Source organism: Sinocyclocheilus grahami, unplaced genomic scaffold (assembly GCF_001515645.1).
Source record: "Sinocyclocheilus grahami isolate Dianchi unplaced genomic scaffold, SAMN03320097.WGS_v1.1 scaffold65.1, whole genome shotgun sequence".
Classification (NCBI taxonomy): domain Eukaryota; kingdom Metazoa; phylum Chordata; class Actinopteri; order Cypriniformes; family Cyprinidae; genus Sinocyclocheilus; species Sinocyclocheilus grahami.
In genome coordinates this window covers 1,358,345-1,382,201 of record NW_015505244.1, presented here as the reverse complement: position 1 = coordinate 1,382,201, position 23,857 = coordinate 1,358,345, and the positions used below count along the sequence as shown (strand labels likewise).

Below are 23,857 nucleotides of genomic sequence, written 5' to 3'. Positions count from 1 at the left end.
GTCCTTACACGCATTCACATGCTCTGTGACAGAGGTGCTCTACATTCTGAAGGTGAGATGTATTGACAGAATGAGGGTTAGCATCGGTAATGAGGACCAAGGGTGAAGAACGTGTCACTCTTTTTATTAATAGAGCACCTATTGCCTATAAATATGACAATATTCAGAAGGAAATGTTGGAAAAGGCTGTCTTAAAATGTAACTGGCCCAGAAAGACTCGAAAAATAAATGTTAATTATTTGACATGTATGGGAAAGAATACAAAAAAGCAGTTTTTTTGTACAACTGACATTTTTGTTACAGCTCAGGGCTAGAATACAGTTCACAGCTTTTACAATCTACACTAAGTAGCTATCTTACATTACCACACACACAAAAAAAATGGCCTTCCTACACTGAATGACTGAGGATCACACTCTAGACTTTTAAGTCATTCCCAACACAACAAACTCATGCAGAAACATGCGCCTGGTTGCCAAATGAAAACAATGTTTTAAAATCAGCTCAAAATATCAAACATGAATCATAGACTAAAGAAAAGATAAAACACTTTGAGTCTGTGCTTATCATAAACTACATCCAGTTGCTTCGCTAGGAATTCTGGGCCCGTTGCACAGAATCTGGGGGCCCCCTCAAAATCACATTTGGGGGAGGGCGATTAATTTTTTTTATTTATCCATGAAGGGGATTACCAGTCCCCAGCATGCTTTGCAAGAGTAGAAATAGGTTGCAATAAGAAAATGTTGAAATTATGTGTTATTAATTTTATGTTTTGAGCAAGATAAGAAAAAGGGGAAACGAGGGATTAAGAATAGTTTAAAAGTTTTGTTTAAAATTAGCTGAAAATGTACTCACCCTCAGGCCATCCAAGATGCATGATGCGTTTGTTTCTTCATTAAAACTGATTTTGAGTGATTTAGCATTACATCACTTGCTCACCAGTGGATCCTCTGCAGTGAATGGGTGCCGTCAGAATGAGAGTTCAAACAGTTGATAAAAACGTCATGTTTGTTATAAACAAATTCATCATTAAGGTGTTTTAACTTTAAACAGTCACTTCTGGCAAAAATAACAGTCCATAATCCAACACGGGATGGACTTTTTTCTCCAGTGAAAAAGTCCATCCCCCATGTCCTCTCACATAAAAAGCCATCAACATATTTGTTTAGAACTGTTTTGGACTGCTTTCATTTGTAAATAATACTTGATCTGTGCATATTTATCTCCTGATTAAGACAAGACAACTTTTTCACTAGAGAAAGCAATATTATGGATAGTAGACTGGTATTTTAGCTGGAAACAAAGTTTTGAAGTTAAAAATGCCTTGGTGATGGGTTTATTACAAACACGGAACTTGTGGATTACTTATATTACTTGTCTGGACTCTCATTCTGATGGCACCCATTCACTGCAGAGGATCCATTGGTGAGCATGTGATGTAATGCTACAGTAAATTTCTCCAAATCTATTCTGTTGAAGAAACAAACTCATCAACATCTTGGATGGCCTGAGAATTAGTACATTTCTCAGCAAATTTTCATTTCTGGGTGAATTATTCCTTTAAGTATATTGGAATACCATGTAAATGTGATGATATAGTAAATTAATATGATGATAATTCAGTTCTATGTTATACATCAAAGTACCATGGTATACTGTTGTATACTTTTTGCAATGCTTAAACTTTCCGCTTTTCTGTGCTTCCTCCAAGTGATAACTTGCTGATGATTTCCATCCCAGAATCCTGTAGCATTAGTCCCAGATGATAATTACCTGAGCCAATTCTAATGCAAATCTGTATGCTTCAGTAGCGGAGACTAAACTGACCTACAAAGGTGGTTAATTGAGAACTGCAGTGCGAGGAACAGTCTGTGGTGCGGTCCACTGGGAGCTAAATTGCGTTTGACAGCATCTCATTTCATTCTCTTTGTCAGCACAACACACATTGTCATCTCCAATTGATCCTTTCTGGTCTTGCAGTGGCCAAATGATAACCAGCATCATATGTTGTTGGGTCAATAAATAATGAAAAAAATGCACTACAGCAAACTCTTGAACATGATCATTGTGCTGGTAGTAAAACCAAGGGCATATGTTAACCAGAACTTGCAGTCAATGTGGTTTGTCAGAGGAGACCTTGAGGCCGTAGAGATAAATGGGCCCTTAAATTCTCCTCTCCACTCAGCTACCAATGAATCACTTTAAATGCATTGTTTTAGGAGCTTCATATAGTAGTCACAAAAGGAAAGTAGTTCCAACTCGCTCCACTTTTTATCACACAATAGATAGAGGGTAAAGTGGGACAGATAATGGGACAGGGGTGGTGCGGTCATGAAGGTGCATTTCAGGGGCATCAAACTGACTTTATTTATAGCCATTGACAGTTTTTCCAGGGGATCGGGAGAGACTAGCATAATTATCAGAATTTGCACAGCACTGCTGCTGCAGATAACGGTAACGAACGATCATTGTCCCATCTCCCAACGGCACAGATTTACAGTATAAGTTCACCACAGGACACTTTATGAAGAACCGACTCTAGTGAAGCATCACAACTTGACATGTGGGTCTCAAAACTAACCAGCTGAGGTTCACTTACTAGTTTAGTCACATACAGGCTACTCGAAATGCATGCTCATACATGTTCAAGTGTGTGTGCAAATGCTTTTAATTTGGCTGTAGAGAGCCAGGATTCCAGCTGTGCTATTGTCCACCTGTAATTGGGCGACTTATCTTAGTTCCCTCTGGTTGTCTTTTAGCACATTAGGCATATGGTAAATCCAATAGTCTTTAAACTGTCACCAGTGAGACAAATACAATCCTCTGTTTGTGTCTATTTTCATGTTAAATCTAACTACATGGTAATGAAGACATGTGCGTTGTGCTGTCTTTCTTTAAAGGCTGTCAAACCTCCCCTTGCTCTTAAAATATCAAGTGCTTGAAAAAATTTGGCATACCGTAATGGAGGGTTGTTTTTTTTTATTACTGCTGCTCATACATAAGGTTAGGGATTTCAATATTAAATTATTAAATGAGGTTCACTTACTAGTTTAGTCACATACAGGCTACTCGAAATGCATGCTCATACATGTTCAAGTGTGTGTGCAAATGCTTTTAATTTGGCTGTAGAGAGCCAGGATTCCAGCTGTGCTATTGTCCACCTGTAATTGGGCGACTTATCTTAGTTCCCTCTGGTTGTCTTTTAGCACATTAGGCATATGGTAAATCCAATAGTCTTTAAACTGTCACCAGTGAGACAAATACAATCCTCTGTTTGTGTCTATTTTCATGTTAAATCTAACTACATGGTAATGAAGACATGTGCATTGTGCTGTCTTTCTTTAAAGGCTGTCAAACCTCCCCTTGCTCTTAAAATATCAAGTGCTTGAAAAAATTTGGCATACCGTAATGGAGGGTTGTTTTTTTTTATTACTGCTGCTCATACATAAGGTTAGGGATTTCAATATTAAATTATTAAAATTAGATTACCTATTTTGTAATTTAATATTTTAAACACTAATAATTTATTGACACTATTAAATATAATCTTTAGCAAATTTCAAAATGAAGCATATTTAAGAATAGCATTTTTAATACAGTAAATTCTAATGTTTTTATGCCTGAATTCACTTGTAACATTTAAAACACTTGATTTTAGTTTTCTAGTGTTTTATTTTTTAGTTTATTTACACAAAATAGTATAGAACTGTAATATCAGCGGTTATTGATCATAATAATTATTGGCTTATCGTATGGTTGCATCCCTAATTGATTTAATAAATATAAAGTAGAAAAAAATTTGTCCCCAGAAGAAAATGAAATCTCTAAGTTAAAAGGTAAAACCTATGATATAAAAATCATGACAAAAACAAAAGCTTTTGAATTGTCATAGTTTGTCTCATAATTAGTGTATTGACCTTGTATGACACAATTATTATTTAAAGCATGATTTTTTTTTCTTGTTACAAACAATGGGCTTCCATTTGTTTATAGTAATTAGCTGTATATAAAAACTTTAGAAATGTATGGTCCAGTATGTTCCAATTTAGATGTGTGTTTGTTGTGCGTGTGTGATATGGAGAGGTCCCATATGGGCCTTTTTCCCAGGTGTGATTGAGTTAGGTTGTTCTGTCTGATGGGCTGGTGGTGGGTGGACAGAGGCATAATGTGAAAGTCAGAAGCTTATATAACATTTCACATGTCTTTCCACCTCCATTTTGAGCTGTTACTTAATGTAGCTTAGCGACTAGCTTAGAACAAATGCCGGCAGGGGTTCAGCCACAAAAACATGTATACACACACTTTCTCATAAAGAAACGATTTGCAAACTGACAGGACCCCTTTGTTAACAAAAGCCGGTCTACAATGCAGCCAGATTGGGATCTACAGCAGGAAGTGAGTGCGTTAGACAGATACAAGGGGGCTGAGAACAGAAAGACCGAAGGAGGGACGGATTTGGTGAGAGAAATGCCAATTTTGAATTCATTAGCTGTCACTCGTACTGACAGCAAGCTAGAGCCATGATTCTGTGTGCGTGCCGGGCCACACACATTAAAGCCGGAGCTCAGGAGAGGCCTGGAGTCTCGCCAGCGTTTAATAATTAGTGAGAGAAGACCATCACTCACATTGTCACTCTTTTGTACCAGCTCTCACACACGTTAGGGCACACATGCAGAGTGTGTGTCTGGAAAAGCTACAATTTGGGTCAAGCCACACTTGAGCATGATGCTTTTTCAAAAGCTTTTTCCATATAATCAGTTGGATTCCAGCTGAGCTTTCCTTCAATGCTGGTTGAAATTCAAAGCATCTTTTTTTCTTGTCTATTCAAAGCTTTTGGTCACATTCACGCTGTCGGCCAATCAGCTCACTTGTTTTAATTCACTCAATGGCACATTTTCACTCACTCACTTCAAATTAACAAACTGACTTATCTACTTTCACACACACTCATCTCCTTGGGTTATGTTGTTCATATTTCTCCTTCAACCTCCAGACGCTTTTGTCTTTCCAATCCAATATTTGTGCACGTAGTATATGCAAAGGCACCATGCCATGCATCTATTTTTTCCTGGCAATTGTAGTCCTGGCATGTTTCTTTACCTAGGCATGAATAATATCCTACATGAGGTAAGACAAAAAAAAAAACTTTTAAAAAATGTGTGGTTCAATACTGTGTAAGATGTTGTGTAAGATGTTTAGTAGTTCAGATTTTGTTAAACAAGATAGGAGACCATGGGTTCACATTTTCCATAACAGTCAGTTTTGTGGTACGGTAAAGAGCAGCTGTGAGAGTTTGATTTTGATCTGCATATACAAATATATATATACAGTATAGATATCAAAAGGTCTATACACACACTGCCATTCAAAAGTTTGTGGCCAATAACTTTATTCAGCAAGGATGCATTAAATTGACCAAAATTGACAAGTGAGACTTGTTTATTTATTGTTTATTTATACTAATGTTCAAATGTTTGGGGTCAGTATGCTTTTAAAAAATATATATATATACAGTATACAGGTGCATCTCAATAAATTAGAATGTTGTGGAAAAGTTCATTTATTTTCAGTAATTCAACTCAAGTTGTAAAACTCGTGTATTAAATAAATTCAATGCACACAGACTGAAGTAGTTTAAGTCTTTGGTTCTTTTAATTGTGATGATTTTGGCTCACATTTAACAAAAATCATCACAATTAAAAGAACCAAAGACTTAAACTACTTCAGTCTGTGTGCATTGAATTTATTTAATACACGAGTTTCACAATTTGAGTTGAATTACTGAAATAAATGAACTTTTCCACGACATTCTAATTTATTGAGATGCACCTGTGTATATATATGCAAGAACACACTCAATTGATCAAAAGGTTACATGTATAATGTTACAGCCGGCTCTTAGGCTGGAACAAAGAGGAGTCCAGACGCAACAATACGTAACAAAACATTTATTTTAACCCAACAAAATATAACATAAATGTAGCATAAACGAAGGAACAAGCCAGGGTCGGCCGGGACACGCAGCACAACACGTACCGTCGAGCTCCACGCAGGAGACGAGCTCCCAATATCACACGCTCTGCACCAACACGCCAGGCACTCTTAAACTCTGCGTCCAACAAGTGTCAGGTGCGCGAGCCACACCTCCTCCAAGCGGCACCTAAAACACACACCCCACAAGCGCACGCACAGCCTAAACTGGGACGTCACAATAATGTTACAAAAAGATTTCTATTTTCTATTTTGAACTTTCTATTCATCAAAGATTCTTGGAAAAATGCGTCACGGCTTCCACAAAAATGTTAAGCATCAAAATCCAAATCAACGTATTAGGATGATTTCTTAAAAATCATATGATACTGAAGACTGAGTAATGGCTGTAGAAAATTCAGCTTTATCATCACAGAAATAAAATAATTTTTTTACATTAAATTAAATTTTACATTTTAAATTAAAATTGAAAAAATAAAAATTATAACAGTATTTCGCAATATTACTGTTTTTACTCTATGTTTGATCAAATAAACGCAGTCTTGGTGAGCATATGAGAATTCTTTCAAAAATATATAACTCTTACAGGCCCCAAAGTTTTGAATGTTAGTGTATGTGTATATATATTATTTGTATCAAAAAACTAATGAGGCATAATGCTTCTGTGTATATATTTCAGATGACATCAGGGCTTATGGGATTCAATGTAGCTTTAATTCACAGCACAATATCATGTTTCATCCATAACAATCATCACCATCTCTTCTCTTTTCTATCCTGATATGCAGTTGGTTGAAGAAACCTGGCCTTACGAAGGAGAAACCATTAAAGGCACAACACAGTCTTGGATCTTTTACTACTTCACGCTCCTTTGGTCCACCTGCTTTATGGTCCCTTTGACAAATCACTAGCCTTTGTAGCCACATAAATAGTTTTCTTTGTTTTTTTACAACTGAAGAGTTTCAAGCAAAACTCATTCAAAAACGTTTCATTCAACGTTGTGACACATGCAAACACATGATGACCTCAGAATTCGCTCCGCATGCGACAAGGTGGTGAGATGGAGAATAAGGTCCAGAAGATATTCTAGGCTTTGTTGTTGGCTGTGAAGCACCAACTGGAACTCCAGATTGGTCCATCATCTCAAAGTGAACAATAGAGTTAATTTAGATGAATGCTAATCCACCAATCACTCTGTAGTGAATTTGAAATCACCTTGAACAAATTCAGACTGTTCAAGGCCTTTAATATCCTCTGCATATGGCACTTCACATCCCAAAAAGGAATCCATAATGTCTGGAAGCTGCATTGAGCATTATATGGGAGCATTGCCAATGGTTTAGCAGCTCAGGATTTTAATAAAGGCTCTGCGGAACTCAATGTTGAACGTGGTGTAGATGACTGGATTGAGAGCGCTGTTGACGTAGCCGAGCCAAGTGAAGGCGCTGTAGACCTCAGGAGGAATGTGACAAGCTCTGCAGTGAGTGTTTAGGATGTGGGTCACAAAGAAGGGCAGCCAGCAAATAAGAAAAACCCCTGCAAGGCAAAAACCACAAATAATGAATAAACAGGTACATGAAATTATTCATAATAACGCAGAAGGAGAAACTGCGCAATGTGCTGGTCACTCTTTTATGTGCAAATTTCAATAAATGGGAACTGGAGCTATAAAGTGTCAAAAAGGACATAATAAAACTATAAAAGTGGTCCATATGACTTTATTCCTAAGTCTTTTGATGCCAAAGCATAGCTTTGTGTGAAAAACAGATCACATTTAAATTTATTAAGAGTTAAAGAGGTAGCAATTCATTTGTGTTGTTATCGTTAACCAAAACTATTAAAAATTGTTTTCGGTAATTTGACATAAAAGTGAAATGAAATAAAGTACAATAGTAGATTAAAACCCTAAACTTAAAAACACTTAAAGAAAAATTTGAAATGTTGCCTTGGCAACTAACTGACATGAACAATTTGAAGCTGAAGTACTACAATAGAAATAGAAAATAGAAATTAGTAGATTTATTCAAGGAAAAATAATGAAAATGACCAAAACACAAAACAAAATGACTAAATATTAAACTAAAATGAAAATAAAACAAATTCCACATATTAAATATTTCATAGATTTGTAATTTTATGTCTAATCATCGTCAAAGAGTGTGTTATCAGGGATATCTATCTGATTGGGAATATCCCTCACGTGGAGTTGCTCGGGGAACCATACTGAGGCCCATAATCTTCTAGAGCACTGATTAACAGTGCCCTTCAGAATCAGCTAGATCACTGAAAATATGTGGACGACATAACTGGCCCAGAGGTAGACCCCTCATCTGCTCTGTATCTCCAACAGATGTTGAATGATCTTGGCATCTGGGCAGAGAAACATAAAATGAAACTCAACTCAAAGAAATGCAAGGTTTTACATGTCACCCGCCTGAAACAGATACCAGATTGGCCATCACTTTCTATATAACAGGACACTTTGTAAATCTGTGACTCTGTTAAAGTTTTAGGAGTTACCATCCAGAGTGATTTGAAATAGGATGGTCAAGTGGATCACATGCTGTAAAGAAATTTGGTGTTCGAGATCAAGAATTGGTTATCATCTATACAGGGTATGTGTGCCCCTTGTGTTAGAGTATGCAGTTCCTGTTTGGCACAGTTTGTGCACACTAGCAGAGAGACGAGTCCAACTGTAACGTGATTTTGCTAGGAAGCTATACAAGTCTAGTTTGAGAGACTGGCTACCACCACTCAGGTAGGAGCTGACAGGACGCCAGACATGGAACATCACTTATTCCCTATATGTGTCGACTTTTAAATGATTATGGATTTTAAAAAGTACTTTGTGTATTCTTATGATATATTTTATTATTTTTTTTAAAAATTGTATTAATTGTATTTTAATTTGGAGTAAATTGGTATTGACATTTCATTGTAACAGCAAAATATTTCAGGGTTCCTTAATGACAAACGTACTTAGGTACCAGTAATGATGCTGAAACTGTCAATAAACAACCATACACTCTTAAAAATAAAGGTGCTTCAAAAGGTTCTTCAAGCGATGCCATAGAAGAACCATTTTTAGTTCCACAAAGAACCATTCAGTCAAAGGTTCTTTAAAGAACCATCTCTTTCTTACCTTTTTGTAATCTGAAGAACCTTCTTTCGCCTTAAAGAACCTTTGGTGAAACAGAACGGTTCTTCAGATGTTAAAGGTTCTTTATGGAACCATTTAGACAAAAAGGTTCTTCTATGGCATCGTGAAGCACCTTTATTTTTAAGAGTGTAGTAAATAAAAATACTAAACCAACACTGATTCATTTGTTAATGTATTATTCTTTTGAGTCGGATCTTTTCAATGAATCATTTGATCCAGTCCACAAAAGCAGACTGAATGATTCATTTAGAATCAGATTGATTCAGTTCTCCAGTCCAGCTCTCTGACTCAAGCTGGTCATGGTGGCAACATCCATTTTTAAAAGAGCTAAGAGTACATTTCTTCAAACTTGCACTTTTTGTGATGCACAGAAGAAATAAAGCCATGAGGCTTTTTGGATGAACTACTCCTTGAACTTCTACTTCTAAAGTGTTTTCTGCAAATGACAAACTGCTTTGTTGAGTTTGAAATAATAAAAAAACAGGTGTTTTTAGTGCTGAAAAACCTTGACCACAAGCAAAATGGTCATGTGACAACCCTGACCAATTTACTTTGAACTGAGGCAGCTGAGCCATTTCCTCGATCTAAGACATCTGTCTCCATGAGTGTGATTTAATTTCCTCCTCAATTAGGCAGACATCTCAGATTACCATCAATGTCATTTAACACTTTACAGAAAACCGACTCATGGGTCATCAGTCGACATTAATAGAGCCAAATTGGTTATTATATACTTGATGTTGTATAAAACTGCTATGTTGGTTGGAATCTGACTGTACTCTGTAGGTGATTTATGAAGTTATTGGCATTCAGAATTTTCACTATTTCCCAGGTGGCTTCGTGCTGGCAATCTGACAAGCTGTAGCACACGTCAGATGCAGACTGAGCTTCAGCAAACTTTAATCTTAGATTTAGTCTTATAAAAGCTTACAAAGAACCACAATAAGCTGAAATCACTGATAAAACAAAGTTTCAAAACTCTGTCAACCAGTTTGAGCTGAATGATTTGTAGAAAATTGTGAAAAATAACAAAAAGCAGCAAGATGAATTTCAATAGCTCAGTAATAAGTGAGCTGTAAGTATACAGTCTCTCTTCACTTTAAAGGGATAGAGCACTCGAAAATGAAAATTCTGTAATCATTTACTCACCCTCAAGTTGTTCAAACTGTTTGTGTTACCAGACAGTTGCTGGTCCCCATGGACTTCCATAGTATGGAAAAAATATTGGGAATGATTACACACATTCTTCAAATTCTTCTTTCGTGTTCAGTAGAAGAAAGAAATTCATACAGGTTTTTAACACCTTGAGGATGAGTAAACAATGGCAGAATTTTCTTTCTTTTTTTGTGAACTATGCCTTTAAATGAGAACCACAACAACAAATAACCACAACATAAATACAAAAATAACGGTTTCATTTTTTTTTTTAAACCTAGGAATCTAATAATAGAGCATGTACAAGCAGTGCAAGCGTCTCACCCAGAACGATGGCCAACATCTGTGTGGCTTTCTTTTCCTTGGAGTGCATACTTCTACAGCGGATCTGACTGGGACACACCATGACGCGAGCGGGCCGGGGTGGATGCAGGGTGGTGTGTGCGTGTCCGTTTGACAACTTCTTCACCTCACAGCTCCTAACTGTCTCCTGCTCCTCGTCCCCACCCTCCTCTTCCTCGCGGTTTGCATCTTGCTCAGTGCGAGCAAAGGACGCCTGGCTGATGCTGCAGTAGTTCAGCGTAATCACAGGAGGCAGCAGCGAGTTCTCGGCAGGGGCGGTTTGAGGCCGCTTATGCCATGGGCATCTGGCGAGGAGCCGCGGACGGATCACCTGCTCCTTGGTTTCCTGAACAGACAGGGAGATGAAACGCAAGCATGCAAACTTCAAGGTGCGCAGAATATCTTTATTCCTGCAAGTATGTCTGTTCTATAATTAATTAGCACAAGGAGGTATGCTGTCCTAATTTCCTCGAATAGAATGATATCGTCTGAGGACTACTGAGTATTTTTGTTGCACTATGAAGCTGATTTCACACCGCCTTACACATTGGACTAGTGTTGGATTGCCTTCTTGACCAGCAACCCTCTGGCTACTGACTACACATTTGCTGTTTTTCCAGCCATATCTTATTAAACTCATGTAGTATAATTCCCTATAACATAAGCTTGCCATTGGATATAAAGTAATATTGTGAAATACACTACATTGTGAAAATTAGACTTTTTAAAAGATATTTAAAAGGCTTTTTGATTTTCAATCCCAGTGGGTATTCAATCCCAATTACAGTATGTTTCTCAGTAGCTTTCAGCTCAGTTGTGCTACACACAGCTATATTTGGACATTTTTAAAAAGTGGTTGAAAAACAGAAAATTGGTTGAAAAATCTTTAACCTCAAATTTTCTTTGTGGTCATTTGTATTTTTCAACTCAACAAAATAAACAGCAAAGAAAATGGTTTTATTTTCCATTAAAAATATTAAGATCTCTTTAAAATTGAACCTTTTAAAGCTTGTTTTTGAACATATATCTTAAATTTGGTTTAATGGATTTTTCTTACCCTAATGATAAAAATTTTTTGTCTTGTTTTAAGTATAACATTTTACAAAATGTAGTCACTTTTAGTCATTTTTTTATCGATATATTTGGATACATTATACATTAAATTGGATACATTAAATAGATCGGAAGTAACAGTAAAGACATTCATAATGTTTAAAAAAGTTATCTATTTTAAATAAAATCAAATATGTTTCAGCTAAAGTTTTAACCCCTTAACTGTCACCCCCCATTTTTTGAAAAAGGCATGAATGTGCACTATCCAAACTTAAATTGTTGTAATTTATGAACACTTTGGAATACAGCCCTAAGGTTGGTCTCTTTTTAAAGAAGACAATCAGCAGATTATGGAATTAAATGTGAAATTTAAAAAAAAATTAAAGTATCAAAAAGTTATAGAAGTTTAAATTTATTGTAAAGAAAATACACTGTACTAATTTTATTTTATTTTTATATATAATAAATATTTTACACAACAGGTTTTACTCTAAAATTGCTATAAAATAGCATTATTTAAGCCTTATGTCTAAATAAGTTATGTTCCAAATTTGAAGTTGATATGAAAAAAATTGAGGTTTCTGTGAGATTTTATTTAGGGCGTTATACCCCAAACAGCCACCGGGTGCCATCCAAACGCCATTTAATATTTTAAATGCATTTTTTTTAACGTCACATATGTTGACATTTCTCTGTCAATATTGCTTCTATCACAAAATGTGTAATCCTGAGACTCAGACCTTTCCAATGATATATTTTTTTGTCAAGATTATAAAAAGTTTTGATTGTAAAAGGCCGTAATGCATTTTGTAATATGACTCTTGACACTGCCCGCTAAGGGGGAGGAGACCGCCAAAACATTTTAAAGTACTATTTCCATGGTATCGCAATGTTCGATTTTAAAATGGTTTTCACAGGATGAATCTTGCGCTTCTTAGCTTTCAAACAATATATAATGTATGATGATTACTAAAACATTTGATAGAGAAAAAGGACAACAACAAAAAAGAGTGCCAAGCGTCCCACAGGTGGGACGGTGACAGTTAAGGGGATTTAAGTTACACAACTGTTTTCAACACTGATAATAAGAAATATTTCATGAGCAACAAATCAGCATATTAGAATGATTTCTGAAGGATCATGTGACACTAAAGCCTGGAGAAATTATGCTGAAAATTCAGCTTTGCGTCACAGGAATAAATAAATTTTTTTAATACATTATTATAAAAAAAACAGTTATTTTAAATTGTAATAATATTTTACAATATTACTCTTTTTATTTTTGATCAAATAAATCAGTCTTGGTGAGCATAAGAGACTTCTTTTAAAAACATTAAAAAAACCTTACTAACCTTAAACTTTTGAACTCACCTGTTGCAAGAATGCAAATATATCTTTAATGCAAATATCTAATCAATCACATTGCACCTCTTTTTGTCAATGAATCAGTATCTCCCTTATTTATATCACAGCTCTGATCCCAAGGCCTCAACTAACAGCTGTGGCACCATACCATAACTTTGATGTGACTCCTGTGGAAACAGTTTCAACAAACAGAGTGTGCCAGTGAAGGGAGTAAATCAGCAGCCAGAGCAAGTTGGGGGCCATACGTCAGAGCCGCAAATTTCCAGTTTACAGTTTACAGCCGCAAGGATAAGTCTGTGGAGGCATGGCAACAGAAGCACACTCGCTATGCTAAAACAGGAGAGAGAATGCTGCCAGCAATCTCAAAATACCTTGTAAGATTTCTTCACAGGCTCTGTTCCTCTGAGAAGCCTCATTTCATGCAAGATTAGAGTAGTCACACATTTCTATACACACATGCAGGCGCACAATGGTATACGCACATTTATCACATTGATCCTGATGGGGGAAAGGTCTCTTTTCTCTTTGTGAGCGTCGTCTTGTAAACACGTCTCCTGTGGAGAAATGTTAAAGAGTCAGCGGGTGGAAAACAAAGCCAATGCAAAAGCATGTAAAACAAATTTAAGGAGCAGAAAAAAGGAGAAATAGACAGGAAAAGATGCCAGGATCAAGGCAGTGAAATTGAAATAGGCTGCTATGGAAAATGAATTAAAAAAAATCTGTTTTTCAGTTGATGCTGACTGTGTTGTTTCACTGAAGCCCATTATATGGCTGGAATGGATCCTCTACCTCACTTAAATAGAATTATCATTAAGAACCAAAATTACCTTAATTGAACAGAATTACTGATAATCAGGCCAGTCTGTGTCTTCATCATCTATTATGACTCTAAGGCTCCAGTTAACAATGTTCTCCATCCACATCTAAGACATGTTGAAACTCAGTGAACCCTGAACAGCGTTATTTTATTATTTATTTTTACATTTACATTTTAGTTATTTTATTATGTGCTTTTGTCTTTTGTGTTAATTAATTCTATTTAATTCTATTTTCTTTCCTTTTTTAACTTCAGTTTTAGTTTCAATAATTTTATTGATTAAATTTATTTTGGTTATTTGCCAAGGCAAAATTTCTGTTTACATTTTTTTGTCAAATATTTTTTATTAGTTTTATTTGTTTTAGTTAACAATGACAACAGTAACCCTCAAACTATTTGAACATTGGTACTGTCTCTTTGTTTTGCCGTACACTTAAATTATAAGTGCAAAGATAAGTCTATAAATTCCAGAGCATTTTTTAAAATAACATTGGACCCCCAGTGACTTTCTTTGTAATGACAAAAAAAAATCTCTTCTTTTTGTCTCACAGAAAAGAAAAAGTCACACGAGTTTGGAATGACATGAGGTCATGATACATTTCATTTTAAAGTAAATTATTGTTGATTGTTTCATTTAAAATATGAACAGTACAAAATCACCCAGTTATGCAAATCAATTTACAGCTCATATATGCAAGTCTGTGCTTAGATTTCATTTTCTTTATTCAAATTAGATAGAATGGGGAAAACAGTCTTTTTAACAGGAAGAAATTATTCAGGGCAGCCTACAAAGCATTTTCTCCATATCAAATTTTGCTCCAGTTAGCTGGAACTAAATCTCACAATAAAATTCCTAGGGTGCATAGCCGAATGGCTTTGCTGGAACTTTTCCAAAGACCTGACTGTGCATCTTACTTTCACAAGAAGGCAATGATACAAAGGCTCTATCTGCTGATCGGGAGAGTTGTCTCACTGAATAAAACAACCAAGTAATGTTTCCTAACAAAGACAGACCAAGTTCCAGGCTTCTTTGAATTTAAGTGAAATGTAATACAGAGTTTCGATCCAAGATTGGCTGCTAATGATCCAAGTTGGAGCTTCGATATATTTATACTTATTACTTACCACCGGTAACTGATACTTCTAGTGATTATGCACTGTTATTGGTGGATTATGTGTGTTGTAAGTAGAGTAGAGAATCCAAAACAGTTTGAGGAGATTATGTGTGGATGTGAAATGTGAGAATATCTACTCTTACCGCAGATAGTGGTGCGGATGCTGGCTGAACTTTACCACTGCCTTGACGGAAGGTGATTCTCTTCCGCCTCCTTCTGAGAAAGATGTAGATGCGCACATAGACCAGAAGGGTCACCACGAATGGCAAGTAAAACGACACCACAGAGGAGTAGATAACAAAATCAGGATTTGAAATCGAGCACACTGCAGGGTCATCTGCAAAAAACAAACACGCATATTCATCATACTTTGCAGTAGATACATTTCACCAGTCTTGTGAATCTTTTGTTTGCTGTAATAAAGCTAGTATAATATTCCATTGTGTGACATAAAGTAATTAAGATTGAAAATCACAGATATGAAGTAATAAGTCAGTGTGGATGTATGTTTTGATGCCAGCTGTGTTGGAAGTATAATCAATACTCCTATCAGCAGTATGCGATGTATAAAATTGTTTCTGCGGCAGCGTAATTAGACCCTCAAAGTCCTTCGCTCCCATCTGCAGTACATGCAGCCAAAGCAGAACAAATCGCATGCATATCTAGGAGGCTTGTGTGTGTGTGTGAGAGAGATGACATTCATTATATCTCACCGTGAAACTAATTAACTGATTACTCTAATTAAATGGATGGTTAATTTCTTCGCAACCTAATTTATTGACATCTGATGGAAGCTCACTGAAAGCTATAGCTATAAAATTAGCCCTCAAGATAAATATTCTAGTGCTTTATTGTATTTTGAAAATACATGGTTGAGGAAGCTACTTGTCGATTATGAAACTATACATCATGTAAAGTAGTTGACTCACAGTCAAGCTACCCTTATGATAGATGGTTATAGATATACTAAAAACTACTAAAGTTGCTAACTACATTAAAGCTTAAAAACGAATGACCTTAAAGCTTAAAACGACTCCCTTCCAACAAGGGAGAGGGGACCCGATTTCTCAATTAACTGTTCGCATGTACCTCATGCATTTGAATTTTATCCACCTTTTTCTTCAACGCGGAAGTAAGCCTATGGGTGACACTTCCGGTTCATTAGCCGCTATAGGAAAATAACGAGGAGAATAACAACGTGCAGTAAACGGTAAAACTGTTTGCACTACAAACCAGTGTGTTCATAATCAAGATAATACATTAAAATAATATGATAAGACACACCAACTTTCAATATCAAGCAGCAAAACGAACTGTTCTGTTCAGCTAAAAATAGCTGGACGGAGTGGATGCAGATGAGACCGGAAGCCAGACCCATATAATTTATAAATGGCCGCGCTCATTTTTACGACAAGAAAAAGGTGGATAGTCTCTCTTTTCTAAGATAATTGACAAAAATAATGATGACTTACTGTAGAACACAGATTTTTGTCCAATCAAATGCTCTCTAGAATGAGAATGTCCCAGCCCCAATACCACCTACAGTGGTACACCTACTGTACAGGTGATGTAATTCATTTTTAAATCTTTTTTTTTTTTTGGCACAAAACAATGAGGATCTCAACAGCATTAACCCGAATCAGTTGTAACAACAGGATTGAACTAAATATTTTGCTACAAAAAAGTTGACTCACAATAACTATGCACGGTCTGAGCTGAATTCCAGATTCACTGTCCTGCTATTAAAGCCTTGCTGCTTTTATATGTTACTCTCCCTACACTGATTCTTAAACATCTCTTGGTTAAATTTGTCACTCTTATTTTCAAACCCATTTGTTATTCATTAGGCCTTTACAAGATTTCATGGCAGCACTTTCAGTAGGAAGCGATGATTTCACACCAATGGACAAGAGAGTGGTTCTCAACTGCTTTTGCTTCAGGAAGCAGATTGTATTGGGCATACTAACTATGCATGGTCATATGGTTATTTGCAGAAATGGGCAGTATTTATGATGCATGTATTTCAAATATAAAATAGGATTTTTTATTTAGCATATAATAGGGTTGATATAAATGGCTTCATATTTTGCATCAAAATGCTTTAGTGTTTTGTATTTTTGTAATTTTAAAATACTGTAAAATACTTTGTAAGAAGCCTACATGATGACATCATAAAACGGCGGCCTCTGATTGGTGCCTACTCAGTAATTTGCCCAGACTTGTTATTAAGGCACTATTAATGTGTCCTCTATGCTTCTATGGCTCTCAATAGATTCAGTTGGAGTTGGGTTAATACTCCTTGACTAATTCTGCTGCTACTTTCTGATTACGTTTCTGGCTACATTTAAAATCGAAACATTTGATCATTTAATAATTGTTGAAATGCTAAAATGTTTGTTTTCAACTTCCAAACAGGTGTCCAGTGATTGATAAATAAATATTCGATTGCTGAATATTGTACCCTAATTGAAGTAGCTGTTTTGTAGGATCATGATTTTGCATACCACTGCATGAATGACTGCCTGACACATAATATATTATTATTATATTTATGATAAACAGTCAAATGATCAACTAGTTGCTATGAAAACAGGTGCCATCAGTTGTCTTCTTATGAATGACTTGTTTGTCATTGAGTCAGTGTTGCTGATGCAAAGTAGGCCCTTCGTTACCAAACACCAAGTAACTAAATTAGGATACAATTATGAGTAATTCGCAAACTGTTAAACATTAAACTGTTGGTTACCTTTAACCTAACCTTCATCTGGGAGATCACAGGTATATGTGAATATTTGATCTGTTAACTGGTTGCATATGTCAGATTTATTGCATGACTCGGCCAGAGAAAAGCTGTTACTATCAAACATTGTTTACTTAATCATCTGAGTCAGTGCAATGGTGAAGCAATAGATCAAATAGGCCAATTGATGGAAGGTTTGCGAAGAAATTTCATGCTCCCTTGTAAAAGTATTTTTTTAGTATTTTTAAAATACAAAAATACAGTAGTTTATTTTGATATATGGTGTGGCTGCTGTATTTTGTAGTTTATTTTCATACAATTAAAATTAAGGTATTTGCTATTTTATTTTAAAATACATTTTGATGTATCTTTGTCCAACCCTGGTTATTTGCATGTATTTGCATTTTATTTAGTCAAGTCAAGTCACCTTTTATTTATATAGCGCTTTTAACAATACAGATTGTGTCAAAGCAACTGTACTGCATTAATTAGGAAAATAGTGTTTCAGTAATGCAAAATGACAATAGTAAAATGAGAACACCTATGACCTGTTTTTGAGCTCCAACCCTGGTTATTTGCATGTATTTGCATTTTATTTAGTCAAGTCAAGTCACCTTTTATTTATATAGCGCTTTTAACAATACAGATTGTGTCTAAGCAACTGTACTGCATTAATTAGGAAAATAGTGTTTCAATAATGCAAAATGACAATAGTAAAATGAGAACACCTATGACCTGTTTTTGAGTCACAACCCACCAGAAACACTATACAGAAGCTCACCTGTAGTGTTGAATCCAAACAGTAGGGGGCAGGAGACTGCAAAGGCGAGGACCCAAACTGTGGCAATCATGACTGAAACCCTCTTGCGGGAGCTGTGGGTGGTGTTGTACAGCATTGGCATCACCACAGCCATATACCTTTACAGACGCAATAATTAATCTCAGGAGAAATGGGAATACTGATCAGAAAAAGGTCACACTCACTGAAGCATGAAAAGTTATGAGATTAAACAAAATTTTTAAATGACCCCACAAAATAATTTTTGAATATACCACCAGTTCTGATATGAAAAAAAAAGATCAAACACAATTTCAGATAAGCTTTCACTACAAAGCTTTTTTCAGCATCTGCCACGAAGCGTTAAACAGAAAATATCTGCTTAAAAATGAATACGTCTAATGTATGCCAGGGTACTGAAAGAGAATTTGCAACATCTATATGTCGAAAAGGGATTAATTATCCTCGACCCTTTCAACAGGATGATACAAATGCAATTGTATTAGCTTTTCATGAGCGGTTTTTATATCTGCTGCACACTACTCTTACAAGAACAGAATACTACAGAGGAAAGAGAGGGGCGAACCAGGCCAGCCTGAAAGGCATAATCAACCTAATTATGTTTTTTTCTCTCCCCCTGCTGAATATTTCCCTGCACATACATTTTTGTCTACTGAATCGTTTTCTCTCAGCCCTTCTGTTTCGTCCTTTATGATCAGCATCTCACCCTTGCCATTCTCCAACTAATTAAACTTCTATATGTTTTCACACTCATGCCATGCAATCAAAATTAAAACAAGGACCCCTCCCAGCTCTATGTATGAAGGTGTTAATGATGCACCTGTCATTTGCTGATTACCATAATAAAGGAATATTTTGGGTTCAGTAAAACTAATTCAACAGCATATTTGGCATAATGTTGATTACCACAAAAATTGTGACTCATCCCTTGTTTTATTAAACAAAACAAAAAAAGTAAAGATGCCATAAAAGTGCGGTCACATCATTGATCAGGGAATTTTTGTGAGCGAAATCCAGCCTTTTCAATAGGAATCCATGCAAACAGGAAGTTTGCATCAGTGCAAGAGTTTTCCCCACACAGATTTTCACAACTGGTTCAGTTCAGAATATACCACAGCCGGTTTGAAAGAGACATCTGTGTGAGCAGTGTTTCATACATTTCTACACTATTGACAATAGAGCTTGGAATTTTTTTTTTCTTCAAAATGTGGCTAATGTGACCGTACCATAAGACACTTACAATGGAACTGAATGGGGCCCATTTTTTGAGTTTTTTTTTTTTTTTTTAAAGAAAAGCAAGTGGAAATTATTTTTTTGTTTAATTTGCACTCCTAAAAATAGATACAAAAAATTCAGTGATGCTATAGACCTTATGCACCAGAGAAATAAGCGCACAGGCATCTTTAGAATTTTGTTTTTGATTTTCCTTTTTTTGCGGTAGCTCTATAGCATCTCTGTTAAAGAGTTATTAGCTGGTGAAGTAGATTTAACTATTGTAGAGTTAACGAAAGTTATCATGTGCATTCTAATGTTTAAAGCGGGTGTCATAACAAATGTCAGACAGGGAAGATTTTAAAATGAGCGGTCCATTCATAAATTTGCACGACAGAAGACAATGAATACAGCGGTGAAAGGGGTGGAGCTACATAAGGTCTATAGAAGAGCCATTTTTGATTCCCCAAAAAGCCTTTCAGTGAACAGTTCTTAAAAAAACCACACAAACAATGAAGTAGGCATTTATTAATAACTCCATACCTGTCGATGCTGATGGCACACAGGTTGAGTATGCTTGCAGTGCACATCATCACATCCAAGGTCACAAACACGTTGCAGTACAAGCGACTGAAGAGCCAAGCCCCGCCGACCACCTGCATAGGTACAACAGTGTCATATTAAGGGACTAAATGCACAAAAAAAATTTAAGGAAATGGATGAAAACGGTCTAACTGAGTAACTTATTTCTAGCCCCACTGCCTCACTGATATGGTTTCTCCACTGTAAGGAAGGAGAGAACTCTTTTTGAGAGTCCCACTTTTTATCCCACACTCTCTTTGTCTCTCTTTTGGCCTACAACAATAACGCCCATTCGAGTGGCAAGGGAGGTGTAAGAAGGCTCCGGCAGAGATGAATGAACTGCATGCTCCTGAATCAGACTGCTAGGTGTAGTGCATCATGACAGGAAGATCTTCTTTTCTGGCACTAATCAAGAGCAGCACAATGCCTCCTGCAGCTATTCAAGAGATGTGCAGCCAAATTTAACCGAGTAGGAAGACTGTCTCTCAATGAAGGTTTTAACCATTACCACCAAAACCACGGAAGATTGAAGGAAATTTGAAATTACACAGTAAAAATTATACTGTAGTTGTAACTTACTGCATTCAGGTTGATTAAGACATGTTATATAATATTTGTACATTTTAATATAACAATAATATGTTTTAAGATTTTTAACCAGGTGTAAACATTTGCAACTAATTTAACATTTAATGTTAAAATCTTTTCAGGTTTATAGGGTCAAAACGTTTTACCATATAAATCAAGTGCTATATGAATTAAGCTTTCAAATGATACATCATTTATGATGATTACTAAAATATGTGATGGGGGGGGGGGAGCTCCAAGACGGTGACAGTTAAAGGGTTAAAAACTGCTGTTTTTCATGGACTAAAGAATTGAATCCTTAACTAAAGAGAAAGGTAATTATTGATCATTTAGAGGACACTGAATGAAGTATGACTTGTGCACCATTATCTGCTGCTCTTCAGTCTATTAGCTTTCAAATAGAGTGCTGCAGGGATGACGTCAAAACCCGGAAGACTAATTCACCTTGGTTCCCTCTAGCTGGGGTTTTACAGTTTATGAGTAAAATAACTCATATGTGGTAACCATAACTTGCTGATACTTGAACATTTTGTTTTACAGCGTAAACAGCAGACACTCAAACCCCAATCGTGACTGCTTGTAATTGGATCACCGAAAACGCATCTCATATATCTCATATATAACGCTGCAAAATCCAATTCATTCTAGTGAATCGGTTTGTTCGGATGGTTCATGTAAATTAACATATTAAAAAACGATTCACTGATTTGAGTTTCTGTATATGTTTTTGTAAACACACTTCTGTAAATTAGAATGTTTTTGATGTATTAAGTATAAATGTGCCTGTTTAAGACTGACACTATTCCAAATCACCCAAAAATGGGTTTTTGCAATGATGCCACAGAAGAACCATTTTTGGTTCCCAAAGAATCTTTCAGTCCTAAAAGAACCATTTTGTACTTAGTCCGAAGAACATTTGAATCGTCTAAAGACCTTTTTCCACTATAAAGAAGCTTTTGTCCAATGGAAAGTTTTTATGAACTTTAAAAGCTCGTCATGGAACCGTCAATACCAATAAAGAACCTTTATTTTATTAGGACTGTATAGTAATAGTTGAAAATACAGAAACACTCTGAACTATTGGTTATTGTAGGTTCTTGTGTACTCACTTCCAAATAGACCACCCAAGGCATGACCAATGAGGCAACCAAGAGATCAGCTACGGCCAAGCTGACCACCAGGTAGTTGGTGGTGGTCTGGAGAGCTTTCTCTCGAAGCACAGCAATACACACTAGAACATTCCCAAAGACAATAGCCAGGATGAGTATGGAATAGAGCATGGCATAGTAATTCCTCTTCACTTCTTCAATTCCTGATATCAGGCTGTAGTTTCCCCCCGGGGTGAGAGAATGTTCTGAGTCATTCCACTGCCATTCACTGCTGCTAAACATTGCCATGAGTGTGAAAGATCTGGGGAGAGAGAAGAGTTTTTGACTTTGGGGGATCAAAACACAGACATCAATGGAAACCAGAAGTCTTGACAACATATATTGTAGCATCTCTAGTGTGTCTGAAATCTTGTTTATATGCTGACGTCCCTGGATTTTATATTCTGCAAAGAGACTCAGAAAACACTTGACTTGCTTGAGATATGACTACACTGTAAAAAATGACCGTGAATTTAACGGTAAAAGACTGTAAAAATGCTACAGTAAAATCCTGTTAAATGGTTAATGGTAAATTCCCCTACTATATACGGTGAAAAACTGTATTGGACATTACATGTATTGGACATTAATTTTACGGTAGTATACCATTTTTGGAAGTGAAAAAATACTGTATAATTTACAGTGAATAACCGTAAATTGACATTCCCAGAATTCCCTGCATTACATTTCAAATTTGATGTTTTTTTGTTTAAATAACTATGTTTCTTCTTAGTTTTTTCTTATCAGTTTTGTATTTTAGGGTTGTGTGTTACACCTAATGTTGTTAAATTAATGTTTATTGCATTATTTCAGTTTCACGTGTGTCACCATGATGGTGTTTAGTGTTTGTTTGAACGACACTGTGCACCTTCTATATATGTTATTATCTAAAAGCTACTTGTGATGGGCTTTGGTTCATCATTTGACTTTCTCATCACCTCCTGCATTTGGTGGTTATCAGTGTATTACAAAGGTACAAAACAGATTTCAGTACTTCAATAGGTTGGTATATTAACATTATATCAGTTAATGAAATTACGGTATTTAACTGTAAATTTAAGTTAAAACCGTAAAATGTTGCTACCGTATTTTTTACGGTAAAATTCCGGCAACCACAGCTGCCGTGTTTTTACCGTAAATTTTACGGATTTTTTTTTACAGTGTAGTGTTCGACTTTTTCTGATTCATAGTACAGCTTTTATATCTTAGAAAATTCTATTCAGCAACAAATATAAGTTATCATAAAATCTATTATGCGAAGGCTCATTTGGTGATCCATGCTTGATTTGTCTCCTCCAGTCCATTTTATGCAACCCTTTACAATGGATGATAATAGATTAATAAATAAATACATTAAGGCTAATAATGCACACATTGATTTAAGTATTAAAAAATCGCAATAATATAAGATGCATACAGCTCCAATAATCAAATTATAATTCATTCATCTCAAAGTTTAACTAAATAACATAAATCTTTAACATGGATGATGTTCTAAAATGCACTGCAGATCAAAGAGTTGACATTTTGTTTCCCCAGTGCTGATATAAAGTCACTCATTGATGCCACAAAAATATATATAATAAAAAATATATAATAAATTAAAATGATATAATAAAATAAAATGCTGGTGATATGGTGATGATCTGCACAAATGCGCCCTGAAAGCCAGTGTGAACGCATGCATTTATCGATTATTATTCTGTGCTTCATTCAAGCAGCATATTAAACCATTTACAGTGTGTCTACCTGTTATGCTTCTCCAGCGTAGAACCGAAACAGAACCACAT

At 35.8% G+C, this 23,857-nt stretch overlaps 1 protein-coding gene and 1 long non-coding RNA gene across 2 annotated transcripts; one reads left to right on the top strand and one right to left on the bottom strand.

The window, feature by feature from the left end:
- Positions 1–6,692: 6,692 nt before the first annotated feature.
- On the bottom strand, positions 6,693–23,857 carry LOC107585015 (D(3) dopamine receptor-like). Its single transcript, XM_016271822.1, has 8 exons — positions 23,817–23,857; positions 22,029–22,329; positions 20,293–20,405; positions 18,520–18,656; positions 15,142–15,335; positions 13,549–13,620; positions 10,631–10,994; positions 6,693–7,527 (listed from the first exon to the last, which is right to left on the bottom strand). Exons 1-8 carry the CDS (start codon positions 23,855–23,857, stop codon positions 7,331–7,333), a joined length of 1,419 nt encoding a protein of 472 aa, XP_016127308.1. The 3' UTR covers positions 6,693–7,330.
- Positions 10,955–15,216, top strand: LOC107585016 (uncharacterized). Its single transcript, XR_001609204.1, has 4 exons — positions 10,955–11,037; positions 13,174–13,440; positions 14,435–14,470; positions 15,147–15,216. It is a non-coding gene; the product is annotated as an uncharacterized lncRNA (long non-coding RNA).

Coding starts and splice junctions, on each gene's coding strand:
- LOC107585015 (XM_016271822.1), bottom strand. CDS start 23,857: ATGTGGTTCTGTTTCGGTTCTACGCTGGAGAAGCATAACAG. Junction 22,330..23,816: donor ACGCTGGAGAAGCATAACAG/GTAGACACACTG, acceptor CTCTCTCCCCAG/ATCTTTCACACTCATGGCAA. Junction 20,406..22,028: donor CTTGGGTGGTCTATTTGGAA/GTGAGTACACAA, acceptor GTACCTATGCAG/GTGGTCGGCGGGGCTTGGCT.